Source organism: Talpa europaea (assembly GCF_964194135.1).
Source record: "Talpa europaea genome assembly, chromosome: 12".
Taxonomy (NCBI): domain Eukaryota; kingdom Metazoa; phylum Chordata; class Mammalia; order Eulipotyphla; family Talpidae; genus Talpa; species Talpa europaea.
Genome location: NC_140079.1, coordinates 97,026,796 through 97,053,949, shown reverse-complemented (window position 1 = coordinate 97,053,949; position 27,154 = coordinate 97,026,796). Strand labels below are relative to the sequence as shown.

At 52.3% G+C, this 27,154-nt stretch overlaps 1 protein-coding gene across 1 annotated transcript in view; it reads right to left on the bottom strand.

Annotated features, from left to right (window-relative positions):
- Positions 1–20,214: 20,214 nt before the first annotated feature.
- TEKT5 (tektin 5) overlaps positions 20,215–27,154 on the bottom strand; it is a gene marked incomplete at both ends in the record, with an annotated part of 34,283 nt that continues 27,343 nt past the window's right edge. The window contains 2 exons of the mRNA XM_084249804.1: positions 20,215–20,431; positions 21,900–22,054. Of these exons, the coding sequence (XP_084105930.1) occupies positions 20,215–20,431; positions 21,900–22,054 (372 nt within the window). The remainder of the gene's footprint in view (positions 20,432–21,899; positions 22,055–27,154) is intronic.

The window sequence follows — 27,154 nt, the reverse complement described above, 5'->3', positions numbered from 1 at the left end:
TTCTCCTCACTTGGCTATTTCCTACAGCTGGGCTCCAACACCACACGGGGCAAAGAGGGGTTGAGCTTCCCACCATGTACCTGGAGAACCCCAAGGGGCCACTTCCCACCCCTTATCCTTTCTCTTCCCCTTCCCCACCCTCCAACCTTGATTTTTACCAAAGATCTTCTGAGAGTCTATAATAGACCAGTGCTTGAGGGCTACCGGGGAAAAGTAAGCTCTCCCTGCCTTTGAGGTGCATTATAGGGTGAATTGTGTTTCCCCTAAATCCATGTTGAAGCCCTAACCCCAGAGTGTGATTGTGTTCGGAGACTGTCTTTAAAGAGCTAATTCTGGTGGAATGAGGTTACAAGGGTGGCCCTAATTCCAATACGACAGGCATCCTTATAAGAGGAGGTTTGGACACAGACGGGGAAGACTGTATATGGACGCAGGCAGAAGACAGCCGTCTGCAGCCAAGGAGAGAGGCCTCTGAGAAAACCAGACCCTGACATCTGAGTCTGGACCTTTCGGCCTCAACCTCTGTTGTTCAAGCCCCAGGCTGTGGTCCTGAGCCCTAACTGCTGATGAGGAGGGCTCACGGTTCTCCATTTTTGCCCTTGGTGATAATAAAACAGTGATGATAACGGCCGATCCCACAAGGTGCTTGGGAGGACTGGACAAACTAAATGCACATAAAGCAGCACAGAAATCAACGAGTAATAACTGCTGGGTTTTTCCCCCTCAAATGTTGTTAATTTGACATCATTTGCATACCTGCATTACCTTAGGGGTATCTCTTCACACCTCCGTATTTAGACAGGAAGGGTCCCTAGGACAAGGACAGGGTTCAAGGACAGAAATTTTGCAAGAAATTTGCTGCTCCCACAGGCTGGTCAACAAGAGGTTAAACTCTGCTGACTCAGGCCAGGACGCCTGCTGACTCTGGGCTCACTGTCCTTGTCACCATTTCTGAGCGCTCTCTGCACAGGTATCAAGTTGGCTGTGGGAAGAAGAGAGAGTCACAGACCCAGAAGGAGTCGCAGACCTTGATGCGAGACTGGTTTAGCCTGGAGCGAGGGCACACATGCTGTGAGGTGCTTGCCCAGGAGGTGGGCATGAGCTCGCAACATCCACTACCTGCCCGGGGGGGGGGGGGGGGGGGGGGGGGGGGGGGGCAGTGGCCGCCATGAATGGGCTTTAGCCAAGTCCCCTCTCCCTGTGATCTCAGCCAATAAAATTGAATTCCTTTGTTCTCAAACCCCAGTCCCAAAACCTATAGACACCCTGGGCCCCTGCATGGTTTGGGGTCTCTCTCAGGTCCAGGGAGGTCTCCCCGGAGGTCTCTTTCCTTGCTTTTTCATTAATATATGCTGAACTGCTCCCTGTCCTCACTGCAGGAGTCCTCTTTGCAATCTTGACCAGAGGGTCTCAAGAGCCCTCTCCAGGCTTTGAAGCGGGACCCCTCGGTCCATCCCTCTGACTCCTTTGGGTGGAGCAGTGGGCAGGGCCCACTGTGGTGGCACTGCGGCACTGTGCTGTGGGGTGGCACTGTGCTGTGGGGAGGTGGGGTTGGGAAGGGGGCAGCCCGCTCCCTGGTCGGTGACGACATGGGCATATGCTACTGTTCGTTGCCCATCATCTGGTGGGGACACAAGACTTGACGGCGAAATAAAAGGATACCCCGGACAGGAGCTATGAGGGGCTCCCTTGATTAATCAAAGGATCCACGAATGTAAGAACTGGAAAGACCACTTGGCCTGTTAGATGAATGGGGAAACTGATTGGGAAAGAGACTTGCCCAAAGTCTCCTGGTAAGAACAGCCCATCATGCCTCCTACTGGTTGTAAGTTTCAACCACTGAGCAAAATTCCCTCAAGTTCTTCATTGCCTGACTTGCAGGCAAGCCCAGAGGGGGACGGGGTTGAGCCTTACTGGATGAGACAGGCTTCAAGGAGGAAGAAGTCTGGCCACCGATGCAACAGAGACTGTTGCTCCCGGCTTCCCACCTTCTACGATGCTCACAACAAGGCCTCTCCACGTTCGCTCAGGCAGCCAGGATCTTCCCCCGTGGGAGATCTGCCCAGGACCTGGGGCTAAGCAGCGAGCAGACCCCCGTCCCATCCAGACACTGTCAGGGAGCAGGAGGGAATAGAGTCCTCACAGAACCCACCCTAGAGCTAGTCCAAGCCACAGAAGCTGGGCAGGGTCTAGTCCTGCCACTGGCCAGTCACTGGCCCTGAGTCAACAGTACGTCATGCTGGGCTCCTTGGAGGAGCTAGGTCTTGTTGGGTGGGAGCGACTCCTGTGCAGACCCCTCCAGGCAGATGATCAGCTGCCTCCCGCCATGATCTAAGCTGCACCCCCAGAAGCTCTGACCGGCCAGGAGGCCCAGGCAGGAGCCATCATGAGCTGTTCCAACTTCCTGACCATCCATCCTTGAAACTCTCAGGACAGGACGCTCACTGCCCCACAGAGCATTCCATTCCATCGTTACTGAGTCGTCAATCATGCCGTGCAGGAGGCAAGTAATGGAGCCTATGAATGTCACTTTGAAAATAAAAAGAAATAAGTGAAATTAACTTGAATGTTATGTTATATTGCTATTATATTAATAGCTTGATGTTTATTTTAAATAATGTTTAATAGTTTAATATTATTTTACAGTATTTAACAATATTATGACTGCATCTTAATATTATAGATCATACTATTATATTCATTTGTACAAAATGTAATTGTTTCAGCATGAACCAACCTAAAACTTTAGTGAGCTCTTTTACATTTGATTTTTTTGCGTCATGTCGTGGAAATCCAGCGTGTATTTCACACTTTAGCTTTCTCAACTGGACCAGCTACATCTGTGCCCCGCCCCCGGCCTTTCAGGGCTGTTGACCCTGGTACTGGCCAGGGCAGCTCTAAATCATGGTGTGTTTTCTAATCTGAATTAAAAATCTGATGCCTTACCACTTTTTTACATGTTGGTCTTTGTTTTGGCCACTGTGCTTGCAGACCTCTCAGCCCTCTGACGGTCATCAGGGACTGCATAAACACTGTTAGGCTCTCAACTTTGGGCTGCGGGGAGCTGCACGCCTTATGGGTTCCACTGAAACCCCACACATTTTGTAAATGAAGGCATGAAAAGACAAAAAGGCCACACAGCAAATCCAAAAGCCAGGACTTGGCGGACGCCTGGGACAAATTCTTAGTCCCTAACACCTGATCGGGCAGCTCCCAATAACTACTCAGGCCCTGGGAATCCCGCTGCCTGGAATCAAGAGGTGCCGTAAGCTACACCCCCACACCAGAGCCCCACAGCCTCATACCGAATAGACAATCAGAGATCACGTTCACAGGGATAACATGTTGAAAGGACGATATTTTGGTTAAGTAAAACGTATTATTAAAATGTAATTCCACCTGCTTTGGCTTTGTTTTAAAAGTGGCTGTTACAAAACCTACGATTTCATCTGCATCTTGCAGGACATTTTATTGAACGGTGTTGCCCTCCCTTATTTCCTGCTGGGCTAAATAGTCTCCCTTCCTTCGACAGTTCATGCCTGACATCATTTCTAATCCTCCCCTTGGGGTGATCCTTTTGATCACTGCTTTTAGGAGCCAACAATGCCTCTTCTGTGATCTGCTTATTCCTGTCCTTTGCCCAGTTTGGGCTTGAGTGGTTTTTCCTTTTTTCCGGTTGGTAGGCAGCCTCTTTGACACGAGGGCCTTTCCAGCTGTCCCCGGCCATGTCGCATAGACTTTCTCCCATCATCACTGGCCTTTCGTCATTTTCTTTTGCTTTTTTTTTTTTTTTTTTTTTTGCGTACTCTGGGGTGTAGGCCAGAGATTCAGGAGGTGAGACGATTCACCAGAGACAGAGTGGGGAGCAGAACAGGTGGATCTACTGAAATGCACTGCTGAGGGGAGCAGCAGGCAGACAGGAGAGGTCTGCTGTGCCGTGTGGGTGTCTCCCTGGCCAGGGATCAAAGTCAGGCCATAGAGGTGAAAGCCCTGAGGCTTAACCCCTAGGCCACTCTGGAGGCTCCTTTCTTCATTTTCTCTGCCAGACGCAGGTCTGTTTTTAAGCAGCCAATCTGGGAGTCATTTCCTGTTGGGACTTCTGAATTTTATGTCATGCCAAGAAGAGTTTCGCCCATTTCTCAACTTTATAAAGAACTATTTTCACAATACAGCATTTCTTTTTGTTGGTGGTTTTTGAATTATTTATTTTAAATTTTTCGTTGTTTTTAAAAATGATCTTTATTGTGGTAACGTTGGTTTACAGCACTGTATGTTTTGGGGGTGGAGTTCAGAGCTCTCCAGAGACATGTTATCACTCCACCACCAAAGCCTGGATAATTGCTCCCCCTACGCGGGCCAGGGGGCTCCTCCTTTCTTCCCTTCCCTCAGCCCCCCACATTCCTTCCTGTTGTCTTTTCTTCTGCTACATTCAGTTTTCATCCTTCTCTTTCATCTAATTGGAATCATGAGAGTAGCAAGGGATCAGACTTAATTTCCCCCTAAATGTGTAGCCAATTGTCCTATTTAGTGACTAGTTTATTCTTTCTACACTAATTTGAAATGTCATTTAAAAACATCATCTTTAGGCGCTGTTTTCCCTGTTGGCAAGTCAGCCACAGTGGCCCCAGGTTCACGCGGGACCAGCCCAGCCACAGCAGGACAGTGTCCCTGCTCTCATGTCCCAGCAGGGCGCCCGGGACAGAGGCTGGATGGACGACATGAAGCCACAGGGTGGCCTGGAGGGAGCATCTGACTGGCCAGGTCAGCCCGTCCTGTCTCTTCTGGAGCAGAGGGTAAGGACACAGGAAAGTGCGGAGGGTGGTTCCTCAGAGGGAACTGGGGTGCTCTTGGGGCAGCAGGGAGGTAGGATGCTGGTCAGACGAAGAGGAGCCCAGCACAGCCCTTCGCCTGCGTGGGTGCCCACAGCTCCAGCACCTGGCGCACTTGGGAAGGGGAACCAGGTTCCCTCAGTTCTAGCCTGGCGTCCCTCTCAAAGTTCATTGAGGGTTCTATCTGCCCGGGAAGTCAGAGGCCCTTTCAGGCCCCCCTCCCCAGGCCTGGAACATCAGCCCCTCAAGGTTGGGGTGGGCGTCCTGCCCACTCAGCCCAGGACCCTAGCCAATTCCTCAAAGGGAGGGACAGACCGAGCTCTGGGAGGGCAGGAGGAAGGAAGGATGCCCGCAGGGCAAGGCCCTGTTTACAAACAGACAGCGCTCCTTCCTGCCCGCTCCTGAGAAGGGGCTGCTGGGCTGGCTCAGGACGCGGGGATCCTGCTGGGAGGGTCCCCAGAATGCCCTTCTGCCCCCACCCCCAAGAACACAGGCCAGCCCTGGGCCACAGGGAGCAGCTGAGAATCCAGAAACCAGGTTCCTGGGCAGAGAGGATTTGTGACAGGCCAGAGCGCTGTCCTGGGGAGGAGACACCGTTTCCACACAGGATGCCCCAGCCCCGGGCACCTCACGCCACGGGGCGGGCCGGCAAACCCCTCCCTCTTGCTGGGAACCTGATGGGTGTGATTTGGGGCAAGAGTCAGGAGATGAGGCCAGAACCAGAATTCTCTGTGGGTGGCTCTGAGCTCCTTGGGCTCCTACGAAGCCCCCACGTGACAATGCACTGACGGGAGCGCAACGCCAAGCGGGTTGAGAATGCAGGTCTCTTTGGGAAAACGCTGCTCTGCTGGAGGACAAGCGTCAGCTAAACAAAAGCAGGCTGCTTTCCAAGGAATGCACGTAGGCACTGGCCAGGAGTGTGGGGCCGCGCTGTGGGCTCAGATGTCAGTCCTGCCACTCGCTGGCTGTCCCGGGCCGCTTGCTTCCAGCTTCTGTGCCTTCACGGGCTGCCCCAGAAAGCGAGGTGAGGACGCCCCCGGCCTCACGGTGATTGTGAGATTTCAGGGAGCCAGTCAGGGACTGCAATCAGCGGGCAGCGACTCAGCAACGCAGCAAGGTGCAGGCGATGGGCATGTGGGTGACGGAAATGAGCAGCAGCCAGGCGGGAGGGAGGGCAGGGACCTGGGAAGCACCTGCAACTAAGCACCTGGACTTCGCTTAGTTAAATTAGGAAAATACGTGTTCAAACCTCCAGGGCCTCCACCATCATTTTTTTAAAAGATTTATTTATTTTTTTCCAGAGAAGACTGGGGTGCAGGCCAGAGGTGCGGGGGGTGGGTGAGAGGATTCACCAGAGGCAGAGTGGGGAGCAGACCAGGTGGATGGACTGAAATGCACTGCTGAGGGGAGCAGTGGGGAGACAGAAGAGGTCTGCTGCACCCTGTGGGTCAGCTCCTTGGCCGGGGATTGAACTTGTGCTGCAGTGACTGGTGATGCCTTGAGAGCGCTGAGACTTTAACCCCTGCGCCACCAGGGAGGCCCCTCACTCACATTTTTTAAAAGAAGTCTGATTTCAATAGGCAAAGAGGAGAAAAACGGACTCCTATAAAACGTGGAATTAGAAACTGAGAAAGCAGGGAAAGAAGATGTTTTTAAAAGGAAGAACAAGTGCACTGATAGAAACAGCTGCAGAAGGGCCTCTCTGGTGGCACAGGGGTGAAAGACACAATGCTATCAAGCAGCACCAGTTCGATCCCGGGCCAGGGAACTACCCACATGGCGCAGCAGGCCTCTCCTGTCTCGCCCGCTTCTCCCCTCAGCAGCGTATTTCAGTCAGTCTGCCTGTTCTGCTCCCCACTCTCTCTGGTGAATCATCACCCTCCGCACCTCTGGCCTGCACCCCGGCTCTTGTATGCATAAATAAATAAATCTTTTTTAAAAAAGAAAGAAACAGCTACAGACCTGGGGGTAGCAATCCCCTTCAGCCACGTAAAACGTTCTAAACACACCCTTTACAGAACCGAGACTGTCAGAGGGTGCAGAAAAGGCAAGACCAGCTACCACTGTCCAGGAGAAACCCTTCTGCTCTAGCAGAAGCTGAGGAAGGGGTGTGGACCCAACTGCCCAGGACTGATGGGTGGGGGCTCTTCTTTCACATCATAGAACCTCAATACGCTGAGGTTCTAGGCACACCTGGGTGACCACGCAGGCTAACAGGACCACCCCTGTCCGTGAGGCCCCTCGACTGAAAAGTCATCAGGGGTACATGGCTACAGCTGACGCCAGACGGTGGGGGTGAAACAAGCAAGTTCATGGAAACATTTAAAGTAGCGACCACAGGCACGTTGGAAGTGCTGCAAACCTCTACTGTCGTTGCTTTAATGAACAGGTACAGTTCAGGTCAGGGGGAGCTGCCTTCCAAGCTGCTTTTCATTCGGAAGCTTCCCCTAAATAGAAACTCTTAACACCTTGAGTTTTAAGAACAGGATCCGCTACATAATGTTCAGAGCCTTGTGCAAAATGAGAACAAGGTCCTTGTTCAAGCTTTAAGAATTTCCAGGTGGTGCCAGCAGAGCATTAAATAGAATGCAGGGTCCTTCAGAACTGGGGGGAATCCAGTGGGTCCCCAGTTCACTTGCCTGACACTCCAAGAGGGTGAAGTCACCCTCTTGGGTGACTTCCAGGGCAACATTCCACCCTTCTCCACTGCCCCAGCCTGGTGCACCCCAAGAACACATTTCATCGCTCCTCACCCACGGGCTCCCTTTCAAAGAAATGCTCTGCTGCCTCCTTGACCTAAGATTTCCAAAGGCCCTTCCTTCTGGGTCGCAACAGAGCTGGGGGGTAGGCTTGGAAAGGGGAAGGGCAGAGTTAAGACTTTCTGGAAGCCTCCTTCAGGCTCAGGTTGGGACGGAGAATGCCTGGTTTCAGGGGAAATGCCTGCTCGCTACCCTTCCCAGCCCCTCCTCACCCTGAAGTCAAACAGTTGGCCATGGGCAGCCTCCCCATGCCTCGGGGGCTTGGGTCAGGGGAGACAGACTCACTTCTGGGACACTGTTTACCAGGCCAGGCAAGGGCCAGGGCATCACCCTGGTCCCACCCTGGTCCCTCGCAGCCCTGGCCTCTGGGGCGTGCTCTGAGCTGCCCCCAGGGATGCAGGGATGAAGGCAGGGAAGGGGAGGGGCCAGGCCTGATGCAGGGGCCGGGCCAGCAGGCGCTTCCCAGGCAGCGTGGGCAGCGGCAAACGCGCCCCAAGCGTCAGTGCAGCCCACACGGCTCTGAAACGTCCTTTCTGTCTCCTGACGGGTGGAGCTTAGAGGGTAACTGCGGCCCAGGGACTGCCCCGAGACCGCCCCCCAACCGGCACCCCCTCCCACGCACCCCGATTTTGCATACCCAGCCCTCCCCACCCTGCGCGGCTTGGGCGCAGGCCAGTTGGTTTTTGATCCCCAAGATATTGTCCATCCCAGGCTGGGCGGGGCTTTGGGAAAGCCTGTGGCTCCTCTGCCCTCTTTGTGTTCCCTGCCCCCTGAGGCACCTCGCCAGGCTCCAGGTCCTGAAATGCAAGTGGCAGCCCCGTGGGTGCCGCCAGCCGAGGGTGGGAGGCCGGGAGCGAGGAGGGCTGGGTGGGGCTGGCTCCCTGGGCTGCACCCCAGTCCCTCCGCCCCTCACCCCTGCACGCTTGCATCAGACAGCCCGCACCCCCACTCCAGGGGAGTGGCCATCTGCTCTGGGCCCCCAATCAAGAGCAATTGGGCGAGCACAGGCGCCTAACTTGCTGGCAGAGGTTGGCGGGGGAGCGGGGCTGTTTGAAATCTGGGACACACCGGTGGAAGGAGGCGCAGTTGCTCCAGTTCAGTTTTTAATACTTGGCTGGAGTTGGGGCGCAGAGCAGGGGGCGCAGGGCAGGAATTCAAGGTCCTGTCTCTGTCCAAGCCTCTCGTAGATTGCGGGAGCTTGTGTAATCTCTGAACAAGACCAAGCATTATCCAGGTGCCAGGAATGCAGATCTTAATTATTGTTACTGCTCTTATTGTTGTTACCTGTGCTCTCCTGGAGCCTCAGCTCCCCCAGGGGTAAACAGGTTTGCTCCACCTGTGTTGAAGGGATGGCGCCTTCAGAGAGGAGAGGGTGGCCTTAGCTCCCTCGCCATGGTCCCCCCACCTTCTGCCATCTACTCCAGGCTCACAGCACAGCCAGGAACCCCTTTCTACACCTGCAGGATCCCCCACCCATTTGGGTTTTAGCTCAGCTGGGATTCCCTGGGGCAGCCCATCTTGGGCATCTCCTGATGTGCTGGTCTCCTGCAGGAGTAATAAACACCCTTGGGCATTGAATTAAAGCTTGTCCGTGGCTCTAATTCCATTCATTCTATAGTCGTCCATTCATTTAACAAATAGTTCTTGTGCCCTATCTGGCGCCAGATGATGAAGAAAAACATGGTGGTGCCTCCTGGCACCAAAGCCAAGTTGGGAGATGCGGACATCACCAGTCACCCACAGGGCATGGAGGGAACCACCAAGGGGGCTCTTTAGCCAGCGCCCAACCCCTCTCCTGCAGTTTCCAGCTCCAGGGCTAGGAACGCACCGAGGAATCTGCACTTACCCGTTTGTGTACATTCTTGGCCAAAGCAGTTTCCTTTTTGTGATGAGTTCATTTATATGACAAGACTTTGTCACTGCTGTAGGTTAAGTTGCCAGTCAAAGCTGCCATATTGCCCTGTCTTGCTTTTTACGAACACTAGATCCACATGGAGAAGGGCACAGTTTCACCTTCCAATCATCAGGCAAGAAGAACTGGGGTTGTCCATGATTTATGTCTGATTTCCACTATCTTCAAATGAAAACAAACGCTAAATAGAAACCCTTCAAGGTAGTACCAGGGCAGGAAGTCTCTGCGGAAACTCCGTGGCAGATTCGGCCCGCTGCTACCGCCCCCTACGGGAGTAGTGGTTTGGGATTTCTGTCCTTTGGGATTTGACCTTGGAGATAGGGGCAGGAGGACACGGAGCAGGTTTTCTATGACCCGAGCAGACGGGGTAAAGGAGGAGAGGGTCCTGGAGCCCTCAGTGGCTTTTGCAGGCTTTTATTGGGATTTATCAGGCCCACGGCAGGCAGGGGTGCTCGGGGGCCGGGAGGCTGGCAGGCCTCCCAGGCCCCAGCAAGTCTCCACTCTTTCTGGGCTCTCTGATGGTTCTGCTTCTGCTGGCGTCCCCGTGACGCCGCCCTTAAAAGCCCAGTCTCAGCCCAGGTGAATCCCATCTCCCTAGGCCCACACCCTGCTCCAGGTGCCCCCCCTCAGGCATGCATCAGGGACCACAGGGTTCCGTCAGCCATCCTAATGGTGGGAGGGCAGAAAAGCCTGAAAATCACTTACCCTACAATGTCCTTCAGGTTTATGATCACCAGCGTCCATCGTCACCCAGAGAGAGCTGGAGAGTCCAGATTTAAACCCCGCAGCGGGGCTTCAGACCCCACGAAGGGGGCTTTTAACCCTGATGCTGAACCATACTGTGGAAGTTGTAGGGAAGGGTGGGGGAGGCAGAAGTCCTGGAGACCTCAGGAGGTGGGGGGGGGCGAAAGAGGTGGGCAGGGGTGGCAAGCCAGGAGCAAAGAGTAAGGAGGCCCTCGGGTTCCAACCAGTGTAGACGTATACTCACATGGCGCCGCTACCCAGGGCTCAGAGCTGTGTGAATATGGATTCGTTGTGAAGATGTTCAAGATATTTTCCAGTTTTTCAATCAGTGTGTCTTCTTGTGTCTAATTGGGAATGTTCCAGATTCCCCTGAGAAATTCCCTAGGTAGGAGAATAAGGTTGCAAGGAGGAGGGGAGGGTTTGGGCTGCGCCAGCCAGAGCTAATTCTTTTACCGCTTTTCACAAAACTTGAGGTGAGATTCACAGAACATAAAATTCGGTGGCATTTAATACAGTCACAGGTTGTACACTCTGTGTTCCAGAACATTCTCATCACCCCAAAGCAGACCCCATGAAGCAGCCATTCCCTATACCCTCTCCCCTGGACCCTTAAAGTGAGGTGAACCCGAGGGGGCATCTGCTTACATTTCTGGCAAGCTAATGGGTGAGGGGCCACCGGCCTGCTTCTCAGTCCCGACCAGAATGACCCCTTGTGCGGACGGGAGGCCACACACCCATTGCGGAGAACAGTTCTCACTCAACCTCAACTCGTAGGTCTCCCTTATCTTCTGAGACCCCCAGTCACCAGGTTGAAAAACTGAAAATATCTTGGGGGCTCAGGCAGCACCCCCTCCCGGGACACACACACTGCCAGGCCCAAACCCAGGCATGTGGCATGGGAGGGGCCAGGGAGAGGGGATGCCCCCCACTCGGGCTATCCTGGACTCTGCTCTGTGGGGTGCCCACACCCATGCGTGCCCCCAGAGGAGCGCCAGGAATCCCAAGCAGCATAGTTGGGTGGGGAGGAGGAAGGGCGGGCTGGGCTGTCTCTGGGACAGAGAATTCCTCCCGGAGCCCGTCTGCGGTCACAAAGGACTGAAGAAGGTGCAGCAAGAGGCTCAGAGTCCAGCCCCCAGCCCAATCTAGAGACCAAGAATGTTCTGTGTGCTTTTGGGCGAGGAATAGAAGGACTCCACATAGTTCCTTAGGAATTTTGATTGTGTGCTTGGGACCTGCCTCCACCCCTGCCTCTCCCCCCCAGGCTGCATGAGGGGACACTTGTCAAGACGCCCCGGGAACCACAGGAGCAAACAGCCAGGACTTTGTGCGATGGGGACGCACTGACATTCCTGGACCAGGCAAAAAATGCAGCAAGCCTCCCTCCCAGAGCGCGGCGGCTCCCTACTGGCTGGGGGTGGGGGGCTGGGGACACCAGTGGGGGCTCCTGTCACTGTGGACTGGTGACCTAGCCTCTCTGTGCCTCAGTTTCCTCATCTGTAAAATGAGGATGGGCGCAGCAGCTCCTTCTCAGGATGACCAGAGACAGAAGGTAAAACACCTGGCCTCTCACAGCTCTCAGGACATTATCTCTGGTTACTATTACTGTTTGCCCAGGAACGAGGGATGCTGTTCCCCAGGTCAGCTGCTCCATCCCCCATTCCTCTAGACCACCCCGTGGTGCTGGCATTTGCCAGTGGCCTTGCCAGATCCCTCTGGGGCTCTAGGTCCACCCCTAACAATAACTTTTCCTTTATTTGGGAGCTGTGGCCAGCAGTTCAGACCTTGACATCACACAGCTGTGCTTCCATCCTGCCTGAGCCTTTACTCCTCTGCAACGTGGCAATTTCCTTCATCTCTCTCAGCCTTGATTTCCATTTGTTTCAGGGTTGAGTGGTGATTAAATGAGATGCTACTTTAAAAAATTGCCTGGCCCAGAGCAAGTCAGTAAATGTCAGCTGTTATTTCGAAAATACCCTTTCGATGCAGTCACACGACTTAACAATCACCCTCTAAAGGGTGTTTGTGGAACAATAAGGAAAGAGTATCATTGGTTCCATTTTATGGATGAAGAAACTGAGGCTCAGAGGGTAACCAGCTCTTCTAAGAGAGCTAACCCACAGCTAGTCAGAATGGAGTCCACATTAGAACCCAGATCTCACTTAAAAGCCTCTTTTTTTAAAGATTTATTTATTTATGCATACAAGAGCTGGGGTACAGGCCAGAGATGCGGGGGGGTGAGAGGATCCACCAGAGACAGAGTGGGGAGCAGAACAGACAGACTGACTGAAATACATTGCTGAAGGGAGCAGCAGGCGAGACAGGAGAGGTCTGCTGTGCCATGTGGGTAGCTCCCTGGCTGGCCAGGGATCAAACTTGTGCTGCTGTGGCTGCGGACAGCTTCACAGTGCTGTGCTTAACCCCTTGAGCCACCAGGGAGGCTCTAAAAGCCCTATTTTTAACCATGACATATCCCATCACCCCTTTTCAACATTAAGAGGCTCCCTTCCCACGTGAAAGAGTCCTTGTTTTCAGGATTTGCCAAGAAAAATCTGTACCAACAGAGAGCCAGTATCAATTCCATCATGCATTGCCTGAACATAGCGGCATCTGCAAATATTAAATAGCCATTTAAATACTGTTTGAGATGGATTGTCTACTCGCGTCTTGATGCTCAAGGCCTTTCTTGTGATCATGCTGAGCCTCACGAAGGGGACCATTATATACAGATCAGGAGACTGAGGATCTCTGAAGTTCCAGAAACTTGCCAACCCAAGTGTATGTGACTTCAAAGTGAATCTCTTTTTCTGAAGATCACCCATCCCATCTGCTCCCTGAGTGTTAGTTCTGTCTGGGATTCAGGTACCTCTTGGCTCCCTGGGAACCCTGGGAACCAGGATTGACCCATCTTCATCCCCTACTCTACCTGTCACGCAGGTGAGAGGTGGCAGGTGTTTGTCTACAGGGACCACAGAGAAGGTGAACCGCATTCAAGTTCAAAAGAGATGGCAAAGGACCACCAGGACTCACACTGGATCTAGAGAGAAAAGGCGGGGGACCAAAGATGGCACCAGATGTGGTGGGATGAGTGGTGAGGGGGCAGTATTTATTTGGGGAGTGATGGGGGGGGCAGATAAACCTGGAGATGAGGTGTCCAGGAGTTTGGAGCTAGGACTCCAGAGTCTGGGAGTTAGTAGGGAATGAATTAGGTCCCAGGAGGGGAGGGGCCATGCTGCCCACCGAAGAGGGTGTAAGACAGAGGAGACTGCAGCTCCCAAGCTTGGTGTCCAAAGAGGCTGGGAAACATCTGCCTAGACTGACTGTCACGGGTCCCTGTTCCCCAGATGGTCATATCCCGCCCTCCCCCAAGTGGAAAATGAGTCTTGTTGGAACTCAGAGCCGGCTGCCCCCAAAGCACCGGTGTGGCATATCGATTATTTTAAATGAAAGTTGCTTAAGATGCAGCTGAAATGAACCTCCCATTGTCTCACTATGAGCAGGAAATGTCCCCTGTGACAGGCACATTCCCTGTACCAGGAGGGAAAAGACCTATTTATCGCCAGGAAAGTAATCTACATGTCTGGCCTATGTAGATAACCCTTTTAGTTCTCACTAAAATATTGTCCAAACCAAACTTTTCAAGAATACCTTTGTCTTAAAAGTATATAAGCCTGTTTGCTCTCTGCTCTGGTCCCCAGTCCCACATTCATATGACACTTCTATGTGCATGAAATTAAATTGATCTTTTTTCCTCCTGTTAATCTGTCTTATTTCAATTTAATTATTTTTCAGCCATAAGGACCTAGAATGGCAGAGGAAGCTTTCTTCCTCAAGAATCTTTTCATGTTGACTGAGATAGATCTAGGGTTGGATGCCAATCTGGGATGGGTTGTGGTATTTAGTTATTATTTCTCCAAATGGGAATTAAAATGCACTGCTTGACTCATTTGGACACCTTCCTAGATGTCTTGAGGTTTCTTCAAGCTTCGTGGTTGATGTTGTGTAATTATACTCTATGACATTTGCACAGTGATGAAATCACCTTAAAGCATTGCACAGAACGAATCCCCGTCATTAAGTGATGCATGATAATAGTTGGGTGACCTCACCTGAAATCTCTTCTCCTCTTTACCCACTGGTTTTCAATTTTCTAGACTGGGTCAAAGGATCTTTTTGGGAGCCTCAGTAAGGAGTAATGACAAGGTCAGCTTACTAAAGGATCATCAGGAAACACTTGTCAGTGAAACAGGAATGGCATGTGCCAATAGGGAGTGGTAGGGATTATGGCAAAATGACTGTTACAAATTCAGTATCTCAGCTACATGGAGGATGTGGGTAAAGGTCATCCAATCTTTAAGAAAAGATAATAGACAGATGATAGGAAATTTTTTATTTAAATGTTGGCAACTGATTCAACGTATTTTTGAAGCCTTCCTATAAACCGAGTCAAGTCCATGTCCATTCTCCTTGTCAGTCCCTATATCTTCAATTCCATCTCCTTCTTTAGGTTTCTCACATGTCGTAGTCTTCAAAGTCTGTGGGATTTCAGCCTAAGTGTTTCTGAAAACTACTGATGTGCTGGGTTAGGCCATGCAGGAGAAGACTGAAAACATAAGCACATGTTCTCTCTCTGTCTCTCTTTCTGTCTGTCTCTTTCTCTCCTCCCTCTCTTTGCTTAAGGGGGTGTATGTTGTTGAAGCCAGCTGGACAGCATCCCTCCTGAGCCAACAATGCAAGCAAATCAGCTGGGAGAGCCTCCAAATTCTCCCAGTTTTTCCCCAAGCCTGGCAAGGAGCCAGCTCTTGGGGTTGTCTCTAGGATTTCCTGCCTGGGTTGTGGTCAGCATGCCAAATTCTGAGAGCCAAGGTGGACTCCCACATCACCTAGTCTCTCTGCTATAAATAGCATGTGCTTTGACAGACTCATCTTCCTTACATCCAAGTGTGACCACATCCTTTGCTCAGAAATAACCCACCAGTCCAAGGTGAAATCATCTATATTTGTATATACTTGCTTGACCATTTACTCCTATTCAATAACGTATTTATGGGACACACTATGGTCAGGACTGCCAGTACAGAGGTGACTCAAGTCTCAGGGTTTCCCCATTCCATCCATTTCACCTTCTACCCCATCACTCCACCCAAACCTTTCTCACAACTTAACCAAAGCCTCCAGGGCACCAAATCCAGTAGCTTTTCTCTTTTCTTATTAAACTATCACCAGAAGGTGGGCGCCATCCAAATGTCCATCAACAGATGATTGGACAAATGAAATGTGGTCTACCTCAGAGTGGAATATTAGTTCACCTTAAAGAGAAAGGAAATTCTAACACCTGCTCGAACACAGATGAACCTCACCTCAGGACAATATGCTAAGTAACATAAGCCAGACACAAAAGATGAGGCATGCCTGAGCCCACATACATGGGTCCCTGGGAGCAGCCAAGTGCCTACATTCTAGAAAGTCGACCATGTTTGGGTCATCAGGCCCTGAAGGGAAAGAACAGGGAGTTCCATGGATAAAGAGTCAGTTTTCTTTCTTTTTTTTTTTCTTTAAGATTTATTTTATTTATTTATGCATACAAGAACGGAGTACAAGCCAGAGGTGCAGGAGGTGAGAGGATTCCCCAGAGACAGAGTGGGGAGCAGAACAGGTAGATCCATGCTGATGGGATCAGCGGGGAGACAGGAGAGGTCTGCTGCTCCATGTGGGTCAGCTCTAGGGCCAGGGATCAAACTCATGCTGCAGTGACTGCTGATAGCTTCATAGTGCTGAGGCTTAACCCCTTGCACCACCAGAGAGGCCCCAAGAGCTTCAGTTTTCTAAAATGAAAAGAATTCTCGGGAGGGATGGTGGTGGTGGTGGCACCATATCATAACTGTATTAAACACCACTGACCTGTACAATTAAAAACTGTTAAGATAGCAGATTTTATGAGCATTTTACCACAAAAATAAAATTGGAAAAAGCTTAATGTGAGCACCCCCAGTGTCTAGAACTTGTTTTCTAAATACCATTCTCTAAGAAAACGAACCAAGGCTCCTGGGAGAGAGGCTGTTTCTAGGACTGGATAGAAAAAAATTCAAAATGAGCCTGGAGCACCTTGTAGTGCCAGGAAGTAGGCAGGGGCTAGACAAGGGCACACTGAGACAGTGTGACACGGCGCTCCTGACGGTCAGATCCAGAGCAATCTGAACAAGGCAGGCAACTCGGGATTGAATTATAACCCAAGCAGGGAGCAGTATCCATGAGATGTGCTGACAGAAAGAAATGACAGCATAAATGAATCCCGGTGAAGGGATGTACTTTTCTTAGGGGAAACTTGGGGGTCATATGCATAAATAGCCCTCGCTCAGAGGTGGGGAGTGACACCCCACCCTGACCCTGGAGTGCAGGTTGGACTTCAGGACCCATGTTCAGTGAGTAGAGGTGAAGGGGCGGTCACTGTACAGGGGAGGAACCTGGCAGGTGCCACCTCAGCCAAGGGTCAGGTGCTGCCACCAGGATGGCCCTGGAGCCGCAACACGAGGATGGCGCCTCATCTCTGTGGTTGTCCCCCCAAACCTGTAACACAGCCTTATCATGAGGAGAACACAGACAAACCCAGATTCAGGGACATTTGACAAATACCCACAAATACAAGTACTCTTCAAGACTGCCAGGGTCACGAGAAACAAGGAAAGACAGAAACCATCATAGATCAGGGGAGACTGAGAAATGCAATGTGGATCCTAGAACAGAAAAAGGGTCAATGGGGAAAAACAGATTCTGGAGTTTAGAAAATGGTCATGCACTGATAATGTTCATTTCTTAGTTTTGACGAGGAATCATAACAAATGGGTCCAGAGGATGACAGCATCAGGGCGGGCTGGATCAAGGGCACGTGGGAACTCTGTCATCCTCTGTCACTCCTCTATAAACCTCTATTGCAAAATAAAGTCTATTTAAAAAAGCATTTCCTCCTGATGTATGAAGGAACGCGTGTTCACTGTAGATAATTCATAATGTACACAAATAAGAACCGGCTGTTGCTTACCATGCGTTCTGTTAACATTCCAGTGTATTTCGGTACAATATTTTTTCCTGTACCCGTGACACAATAGAGAACGGGTTATAATCACTATTTTGTATTCTGTGCTTTTCGCCTTATAAGCATAATTCCTCCAGCATTCAAGCATTTGCTGAGCATTTCTCTTGGAGCTACTTAATAGTCCCTGACTTGGCTGTGTTCTATTTTTCTTAGCTGCCTCCAACTCCCCTCTTCTCTCCAGGAGGGAATTACTTCTAAAACACTAACCTGACATTTCACTCCTCTTGCTTTAAAGATCCCAGGGCTCCCTACTGCCTGCAGGTTTGACTCCTCGGGTGTGAGCATTCAAAGCCTTAAATAGCACTGAGAGTCATTGTAGGGAAATTGACATTTCTAGTCTCTTTCAAGCAAACTTATCTCAAGGACAGAGTCTCTGTTAGATGCTATGTGGTCTGTAACCCCTAAGACTTGTTGCTCTTCCTTTTGAGCAAAAGGAGAGGGGGCTGCAGTTAATATCGCCCAGACCAGACAATATTCCCTACCCAGACACATTCACAACATTTTGTTCAGTGTGGGCAAAGCAGGATTTCCTGTGCAATTGTGCTATGCATCTATCTTTAAAACAAATTTTGATTTCTTTTTTAAGTACAACAATTTAAAAGCCTGAGTAAATGTCAGCATGCGTGTCCTGGCTATGGTCCCAAGGGTGCAGGTGTTACTGGAATTCCCACTACTCAAAGTGTGGCCCCTGGTCTGAGAGCTTCTTATGGGAACTTGTTAGAAATTCAGAATTTCAGACTCCAGTGCAGATCTAAGACTCAGACTCTGCATTTTAACGAGGTTTCCTGGCAATCTGCACACGCACGTTACATTTCAGAAGCACTGATGTGTGTAATGAAGTTTGGGAAGTACTGACCTCAGAAAAAAAATGTCTGAATTATTTGTCCGTCATGATCTGGCCTTGGCCAGCCCTTCTAGAGGGTTCACAGCCTCACCAAGGGCATCTCTGTCCCGGAGCATGCCGTCCCCCATGCTCGTCCTTCCTATTCCTTATGTTCAAGGCCCAGCTCTAATACTTCTTTTTCTCGTGTTTAATGGAGGTGTGTAGGGACAGGAACAGGGAACAGAGCAGGTTTTCTGATTAAGCAGACCGGGTCAAGGAGGAGTCAGGGTCCTCAGTGGCTTTTGCAGGTCTTTTATTTAGATTTACCAGGCATATGGCAGGCAGGGGTGCGGAGGGGGGCCGGGAGGCTGGCAGTTCTCCCAGCCCCCAGCAAATCCTCACTCTATCTGGGCCCTCTGGTGTTCTCTCTGCTTCTCTTCTTCTCTTGGCTTCTGCTGGCAGCCCAGTGACGCCGCCCTTATAAGCGCAGTCTCTCAGCCCAGGTGTACCCAGTGCAGGAGCCCGCCATCGGGCATGCCTTCAGGACCACAGGGTTCCCTCATCTATCCTACTGGCGGGAGGGCAGAAAAGCCTGACACTTTTTCCTAACCCTACAAGGTGTATTTCACCTAACATAAAATTAACCACTTAAAGTGAAAATCTATGGAATTTAGCTGTGCAACCACCTCTCTCTCACCCCCAAACATTTTTGTCACTCTGAAATAAGACCCTGGGCCCACGAAGCAGTCACTTCCCACTCCCCATTCCTGGCAACCAGAGCAGACTATTTCTCTAGATTTCGGGCCCTGCGCATTTCACATGGACGAGTCCTACAGCAGCAGCCTCTGGAGTCCGGCCTCTTTCCCTCAGCAGGATGTTTTCAAGTTTCATCCACGCTGTAGTGGATGTCAAAACTGTTTCTTTTTAATGGTTGACTAGTATTCCAGTGTAGGGATAGACCCCATTTTGCTCTCCTGCTCATGCTTGGCATTTGGGTTACTTAGCCCTTTGGACTATTGTGGTTAGGACCAGGAACGTTCATGTCCAAGTGTTTAAATCTGTTTTCCGTTCTCTTCATTCTGTAGCCAGGACTAACTGCTGCATGGCTGCTCCGCGCTTAGCTTTCTGGGACAATGCCCCGTGTTCCCTCAACCCTGACCTGCCTCCTCCCGTCCCACCCACAGAATTGATTTCGCTCCTTCTTCTCCATGGCAACGTCTAACACACCCATCTAGCAGAGCTGAGAGTCTACATATGGAAATACCTGTATATATAGGTCCATAATATTTTTTACTTTTTCTCTCTCTTTTTTGCATTGCCCCACACAGCTGACAGTCACCTTCACTCTGATGAGGACACTCAGGGCAGGGGTGTGTTCAAGGTCACGTCATTCCTCAGTGACATCTAGCTCTGGGCTCTGAGTTCCAGTGTCTGATCTTTGGGCTTTTTTTGAAGATTTATTTATTTATGCACACAAGTACTGGGGTACAGGCCAGAAGTGTGTGTGTGGTGGGGGAGGGGGTGAAAGGATTCACCAGAGACAGAATGCGGAACAGAACAGGCAGATTGAGTGAAATACACTGCTGAGGGGAGCAGCGGGGAGACAGGAGAGGTCTGCTGCGCCCTGTGGGTTGCTCCCTGCCAGGGATAGAACATGTGTTGCAGTGGCTGCAGACAGCTTCATAGTGCTGCGTCTTAACCCCTTGTGCCACCAGAGAGGCCCCCTGGTGTCTGATCTTTGGACACCACCGTCTATACTGTGTTCCTCAATGGATAACCAGGTTTATAAATATTGGCCCCTTCCGTTCCTGGGAACGCGGGCCACCTCTCTCTCAGCACCCTGTTCCTGAGGAGTCAGGAACACCTCGAGGCCAGGTCTGCAGCAACGAATGAGCTCCAGGATCGGGTTTGGGCACATTTATTTCATCTGTTAACATAGATTATCTTTTTCAGGAGGAAAGGGAGAAAGTGACTCTTTTATTCTGTTTTTCTGACATTAAAGGGTGTGCTGCCTAAGGAACCGGCCGGAGCAGGGTGCCGGGGCCAGTGGCGGCAGCTCAGGTGTAGCCCACCAGGCGGGGGGTGCTGGGGAAGATTCTGCGCATGCCCATGCACTTCTCCTTATCGATGCAGAGGGTGTTGGCCTTGATGGCCAGCTCGTGCTCCAGCCGGGACTTGGTCATCACCAGCAGCTGCAGCGTGTCCTGAGTCTCCCGCAGCCTCAGCTTGAGTGTCTGCAGGGTGTCGTCAATGGTGAACACCTCGTTCACGAGCCTGGGGGCAGAGAAGGCACAGTCCATTCAGCTGCTGGACAGAGGTGCAGCTGCTATGTGCCAGGAGCTGGCCGGGAGAGAGCAGGGGCAGAGTAGACGGGAAAGATGGAAACAGAACAGGTAAACGAAGTGAACACACAACAGAGCCACGGAAAGCAAGAAGCATGGAAGAGCAGGAGAGTTTAGGAAGATAAGCTGGCAGTCCCTGAGTAAGTTACACATGGACATGCCGTGAGATCAGAGATTTTACTCCAGGGTACACACCTGCCAGCACTGGAAACAGATACTTAAATACTCAAATGATAGTTAAATCACACTGGGGTTGTGATTAGCGGCACTAATTACCACAGTCAAAACCCAGATGTCCATCAGCAGATGAATGGACAAGCACGAGTGGTCGAGTCACACGGTGGAATATTACACAGCCATGAAGATGAAGCTGTGACACAGACCACGACCTGGGTGAATCTTGAAGACATCATGCTGAGTGAAGGAAGTCAAGACACTGAAGGCCCCACACTGTGTGGCTCCATTTAGATAAAATGTCCAGAACAGGCAAATCCCAGAGATGAGAAGTGGCTGGGTCGCAGCCAGGGGCTAGAGGGAGGTGAGAAGGAGCAATGACTGTTAATGGGCTTATGTTCCTTTGGGTGATAAGAAAGTTCTGCAACTAGATAGTGGTGATAGCTGCGCAAGATTATGAATATATTTTTTAAATGTCACTAATGGTAAATTTTATCACATCTAAAAAAAATTCAGATAACAGGAATAGCCTCATGTAACTAAGGAGGTAGGTGTGGCATCTGCTCAGGTGCCCTGCTCAGGCCCCCTGGCACTGGTACCCCAGCTGCTGTGGATGTTGGCAGCTGATGGCTCTGAGGTCCACCTTCCCCAGAGATGATCCCTGCGGTGCTGCCCAACAGAAGTCTGCACCATGCTGGAATATTCTGGACCTGCACTACCCAACATGGCCACCAGTCACCAGGGCCTTCAGGAGTCCTTGCAGGCTGGCGTGATCACTAAGGAACTGGTCTTCTAATTGTATTTCATTGGCCATCACTTCAAAGTAAGTGGAATACAGCTGGTGGAGACTGAATGGGGTTGAACAGGACTGGAGCGAGGACACAGGTGAAATCAAGGAGGGGAGATCCTGAGCAATTAGAGAGGGTGTGGCGAGACCACCGGTAAGAGGAAGCAGGAAAAGCAGGTCCTGAGGAGGTAATGGAGGGGGTGGGGCAAGGAAGAGGTTGCAGGATGGTGAGGCAGGCCCGGCCCCTAGATGTGCCCAGTCCCGGACCTGCTGGTGCCCACGTCGGTACACACACAGGCGCACCCCTGCAGCAGGTGGGGGCCTGCGTCAAGCTCACTCACTCGTCTGTGCTTCCTGTGTGTCCCATTCTTGGCCTGTTGGGGAGGGTCTTTCTTCCAGACCAGGTTTCGTGGGTGCCCACCCCCCTGCCCCCACTCACTTGAACTGTGGGGTGTCCCGGCACAGCTCCATGTTGGGGCGCCAGTTCCGGCACTCCAGCCTTGTCTGCGCCACCTTCAGCGGGCACTCCTTGGCCATGATGGACCGCTCCAGCAGCATGATGGTGTTCTCCACCTGGAAGATCTCCTGCAGCGTCTGCGGGGAACAGTGTGCGGGGTGGCACCCCCATCAGGCCGGGCGGGAGCAAGAGCCCATGGGCTCCGGTCAGGGGCCTAAGTGACTCCTTCCCCAGCCTGGGATACCCGTGGGGGCAGGGACCTCACTCTTCTCAGGACATCCCCGGGAAGCAGCTTCAGGCACCTCCAGTGACCCTGGACACTGTGCGTGCTGGACAGGGCCAGGGGCCAAGGGCGGTTTGTTCTGAAGCTCAAGTTTGCAGTGAAATTAGCCAATGAGTCCTCAGTGGGCCGGAGGCAGAGAGGGGAGAGGGGAAATATCTCTAGAGATATTCTAGAGGAATAGAGGATATTTGGAGGATATTTCTAGAGGAAATATCTCCCAGTGTAATGCCGCCCTGTGCCCTCCACAGAAAGGGCTGGGACTTGACCTGGGTGGAGGCCTCAGAGGCACAAATATAGTCAAAAATGCATCATTAACTCATCAAACTGTGCACTTGATGATAAAACCCTTATGCCTCAATAGAAAGTAAGTTAAAATCGGGAAAATTTCAATCACAAGAAAAGTTCGGCAGTGTTGACATTGGTATTGGGTGTGCGGGACCCTGTACGCGAATCTCTAGGTGTATGCCTGAAGTTTTCCATAATAAAACATCAAAGAATGGGAAGACAACTAATAAATGCCAGCCTAGTCCATGACCTGAAGGGGCTCAACTTGCACTTGTCCCAGGGGCACACGGCGGGAGTCGAGAGTCCCACAAAGACACCACTTCACTGTGGCTGAAACTTTCCCCCACCCCCACGTTCCCAGTGGGCCTACATCGGGGAGCAGGGCTCTGGGGTGGGCTGTGCTAACACCCTGTCCCAGGCTTGGCAGGTCGCCCCGGGGAGGTGACACGTGCCCTGTCCTGGAAAGCCTAGGAGTGGTACCCAGCCAAGGTGCCCCCACTTCCTCCCTCAGGTACCATTTGTCTGTCTCCCTCCCTCACTTGGAGGGCATCAGTGTTGTTCTGTTCATTCCGTGTTCCCACTGCCAGGAGCAGTGCCCGACGCAGGACGAGGTGCCAGACAGAACGCAGGGCACCTACTGTTGCACGAGGCACTTACGCTACAACATTGAGTTTCTGCTGATCTGAAATTCAGGTTTAACTGGACAGCCCACGTCTTTAACTGTTAGATTTGGCCAACTCACTCTTAGTAGTAACTCAATAGCCATTCATTGGGTGGATGGATGGATGGATGGATGGATGGATGGATGGATGGATGGATGGTGGATGGTGGATGGATGGATGGATGGTGGATGGATGGATGGATGGATGGATGGATGGATGGATGGACAGCAGGTGGAGGGGTGGATGACAGCGGGAGATGGAAATCTAGATTTCTACCCCTAGTCCTCTAATGGTCCTCAAGCACACTGAGGTTTGAGAACAGCGCACCCTAAAATGTCTTTGGTCCTGTCCATCTCAGACTGATCTGGGCGAAACTAATCACACCCCAGGGAACAGGGTGGGGATTGTAAGGTTAAGACTTAGCCCCAAACTGCAGGCATTTCAGAGTCATGCTGTTTCCCCTGACACTTTTTTTGGTGAGTTGTAAAATATCCTCAAATTCTAACAAGGTGGTTATTTTAGCTGGCTTGGAACCATAAGACAATTTTTTCTAAGCATTAACATCCTGGCTTCCCCATCAATTTAGGGGAAAAGCCTAGACGAGCTTTCACTCCTTCAAGAGGACAAAGGCAGGCCCACTGCCTGCTGCTGGGGAAGGGACAGACAGTTATTGGAGGCCAGGGAGGCTGCTGCCTCCTTCAGAGGCCCCCAAGGCGGTAGCTGGCCCCATGCGATCCACCGTGAGCCCCCAGAGCCAGAGCCGCCCTCCCTTGCTGGTTAAACATTGTCCCGTGAGAATGTTCCCATCGGAGTGCTCCGTGCTCGGCGTGCACACGGGCGTGTAAACACTTCAGTGGGGCACCTCTTTCAGATGTCCTGGGGATTTTCCTCAGATGCCTGCCTGTGTGTGTTGTGGGGGTGGGGTGCACAGACAGGCAAAGCCCAGAAAGCACACCCCAGCCTTGAATCAGAAACCTGACCTACGGATGAACCCCCTCCCTGGCACTGCATTGCCCCTCGCGGGACCAGCCTGCCTCTGCCAGGTAGGTCCCCTGCTAGGATGGGCCGAGGCAGTTCTGGGACATCACAAGGTTTAGCTGCTGCTGGTGGCTGCCAGCCCTGCCTGCCAGAGCACCTGAAGGCAGCGCCAGCGCTGGGTGCTGCTGGGGCGCCTGGGGGCCAGTGACCTGAGGCTGTGCTTCCAGTGGCTCCTGTGACTCACTCCCACAGCCCCCCAACACCTGTCCCCAGTTCAGGGTCTGGCCAGCCTCACTGGGGACCTGAGCCCTGCCTCTGGGGCAGCACTAGTTCCTGTGCTCAGTCATTTCTTCCTTCACTCATCAACGTTGTGGGGGTTCACGGATTCACCAGTTGACAGGACAATGGAGACATGGAAAGCCAAGCACTGCCCCCGGCAGCAGACACAGCAGCGTCCTCCAGAGTTTCCCTTCTAGAGGGTCATTCCCTCCACCTCCTTCGGGCAACAAACATCACGAACACCCACGTGCCTGCTGCACTGGGCAGCGCTTTCTTCAGCATCACACCATGCAAGTTCTTTCCACCCCTTCTCTGTGGAAGACTTGTTGGGCGCCTTGGGTGTGCAGGACATTCTGGGGATGTGCCACAAGGGAGGCACCCAGTCCCTATTCATTTCAGTTCTTCTGGGGCCCCGTGAGAGCACAGGGGCAGGAGAGGGGCCGCACATGGGGGTGCTGGAAGGAACTTTCCATTATTGTTTGTAGGGTAAGGTGAAAGTATCAGGCTTTTCTGCCCTTCCGCCATTAGGATGGATGACGGAACCCTGAGGTCCCGAATGCATGCCTGAGGGGGGGCACCTGGAGTAGGGTGTGGGCATAGGTAGATGGGATTCACCTGGGCTGAGACTGGGTTTATAAGGGCGGTGTCACGGGGACGCCAGCAGAAGAGAAGCAGAAGCACAAGCACAACAACAACCACGAGAGAGCAGGGCAGCAGAGATCACCAGAGAACCCAGAAAGAGTGAAGACTTGCTGGGGGCTGGGAGGCCTGCCAGACTCCCCCAGCACCCCTGCCTTGTGCCTGGTAAATCCCAATAAAAGCCTGAAAAGCCACCGAGGGCTCCAGGACTCTGATTCCTCCCTTACCCCGTCTGCTGGGATCATAGAAAACCTGCCCTGTGCCCATCCCTGCCCTACACTGTTCCACCTGCGAGCCCCGGCAGGCCCCCCCCTAGGGGCTGCTGCGGTGGACAGGGAGCAGCCACTCCCAGGCTGGGGCTGCAGGCGGCGCGGGCTCCGGCCCTCACACCAGGGCTCCGCTTTCATCCCATACCTCTTTCTGGCTCCCCTCCACCCAAGGGCTGCTAGTTTTCCACTTACAAAAGGGATAGAAAGTGTGTCTTACATGAATGTCTTTTAATTTAAACAGAAATAGAACAGCACAGGTGGCAGCATCCAGGCAAAATCGGGGAGGTGAGGGAGGACCTGGGAAACCCCATATCCCGGGTGTGTCTCTCAGGTACATAAATAAAGCAGGTGACAGCATGGAGGGGGAGATGGGAGCTGGTGGACAGGGACCCTGGGGGGGAGGGGCCGCTGTGCGGTCCCCCTGGGGGCTGGCAGCGTGTGTGGCAGGTGAGAGGCAGGAACTCAACTGTTGCTAGTTTCTCTGCATCCATCCCCTCCACCCCGTCCCCGCTGGCATTTCTAGAGTGGGCCTGCCTGTGGATTTTCCAGAAGGGTAGGGGTTTTCCAGAATTGGCCACTCTAGAACGAACCGATGACTCACACCCATGGCGAATCTGCCCAGGCAGGTGTGCCCTGCCGAAGAATGTTCCCATCACCTCTTATCTCTTCTCTCACTCTCAGCTGGGGCCATGCTCATTAGGAGGCAGAACCCACGCGCAGATGCACACGCACGCACGCACACGCACTTGCCCTGTCTTAGGGGCAGTCCCTGCCACCCACCGAGTCCCGCCAGCCTATGCACCTCCAGGAGCCCTGGAAATGAAGGGTGACTCAGTCTCTAGAAGTTTGAGGAATGCAACCCCCAAAGGCCAGGAGCCAGAGACCTCGAGGGCTGACCAGAGGCCGGGCCACAGCCTTGACCTGCACACTAAGGAGGACGCTAGGATCTGCCTGACGCCACCCCAGGCTCCAAGCTCCAGGGTGGCACAGCCTGAGTTTGGTCAGGGCATCTGAGCGCCAGGTCAGTCTGGTCCCTGAACCCCAGATTCCATGATGTCCCCTGGGGAAGAGCCCCATGTCAGAGACTGACCCACAACTCAACAAGTCCACTCCTGGTAAGCTCAGAACCAGGGACCCTGGTATCATTTGGGGGACAGGGCGACGGGGGGCATGCCCATGAACTGGAAGGGAACAGGGGGTGCAGGGTGGATGTCGACGCCTATTAGATGCAGAGGATTAGCTGCACATGCAATGAGGGTGGGCCTTTAAAACAGAGAAGAGCAGGAAGCAGAGAGCATTACGCAACCGCTCTCTATGCGCCTTGCCTCTCCATCCGCTCACTCCTGTGTGGTGCATGGGGAGAAAGCTCCAGGCTGCGCCACCCTGGAGCTTAGAGCCTGGGGTGGCATCGGGCAGATCCTAGCGTCTTCCTTAGTGTGCAGGTCAAGGCTGTGGCCCGGCCTCTGGTCAGCCCTCGAGGTCTCTGGCTCCTGGCCTTTGGGGGTTGCAAGACAACAGCAAGCTTTTCGAGTGTAAAACCAGATTCCTGGTTATGAGAAAGGCAGTGGGGGGCGGGGAGGGGCAGAGGGAGTGGGTAAGTGTGATAGAAGGGGCCAGCTGCAGGGAGTGGGCAGGTGAGACCCTCAGTGGTGGACTTTGGCACCCGGGTACGGATTGAGTTGTGATGCTGACCCAAGACGGCATGTTAAAAAAACTGTGATTTCAATGAAATGATTTAAAAAAAAAAAACAAAACCCTAAAACAATCAATCAAGAGTTCCAGATTTGACAAGCCAATCAGACATCCCTGGAGAAGGGAGGGAGAGGGCAGTGCGAGGAAAGA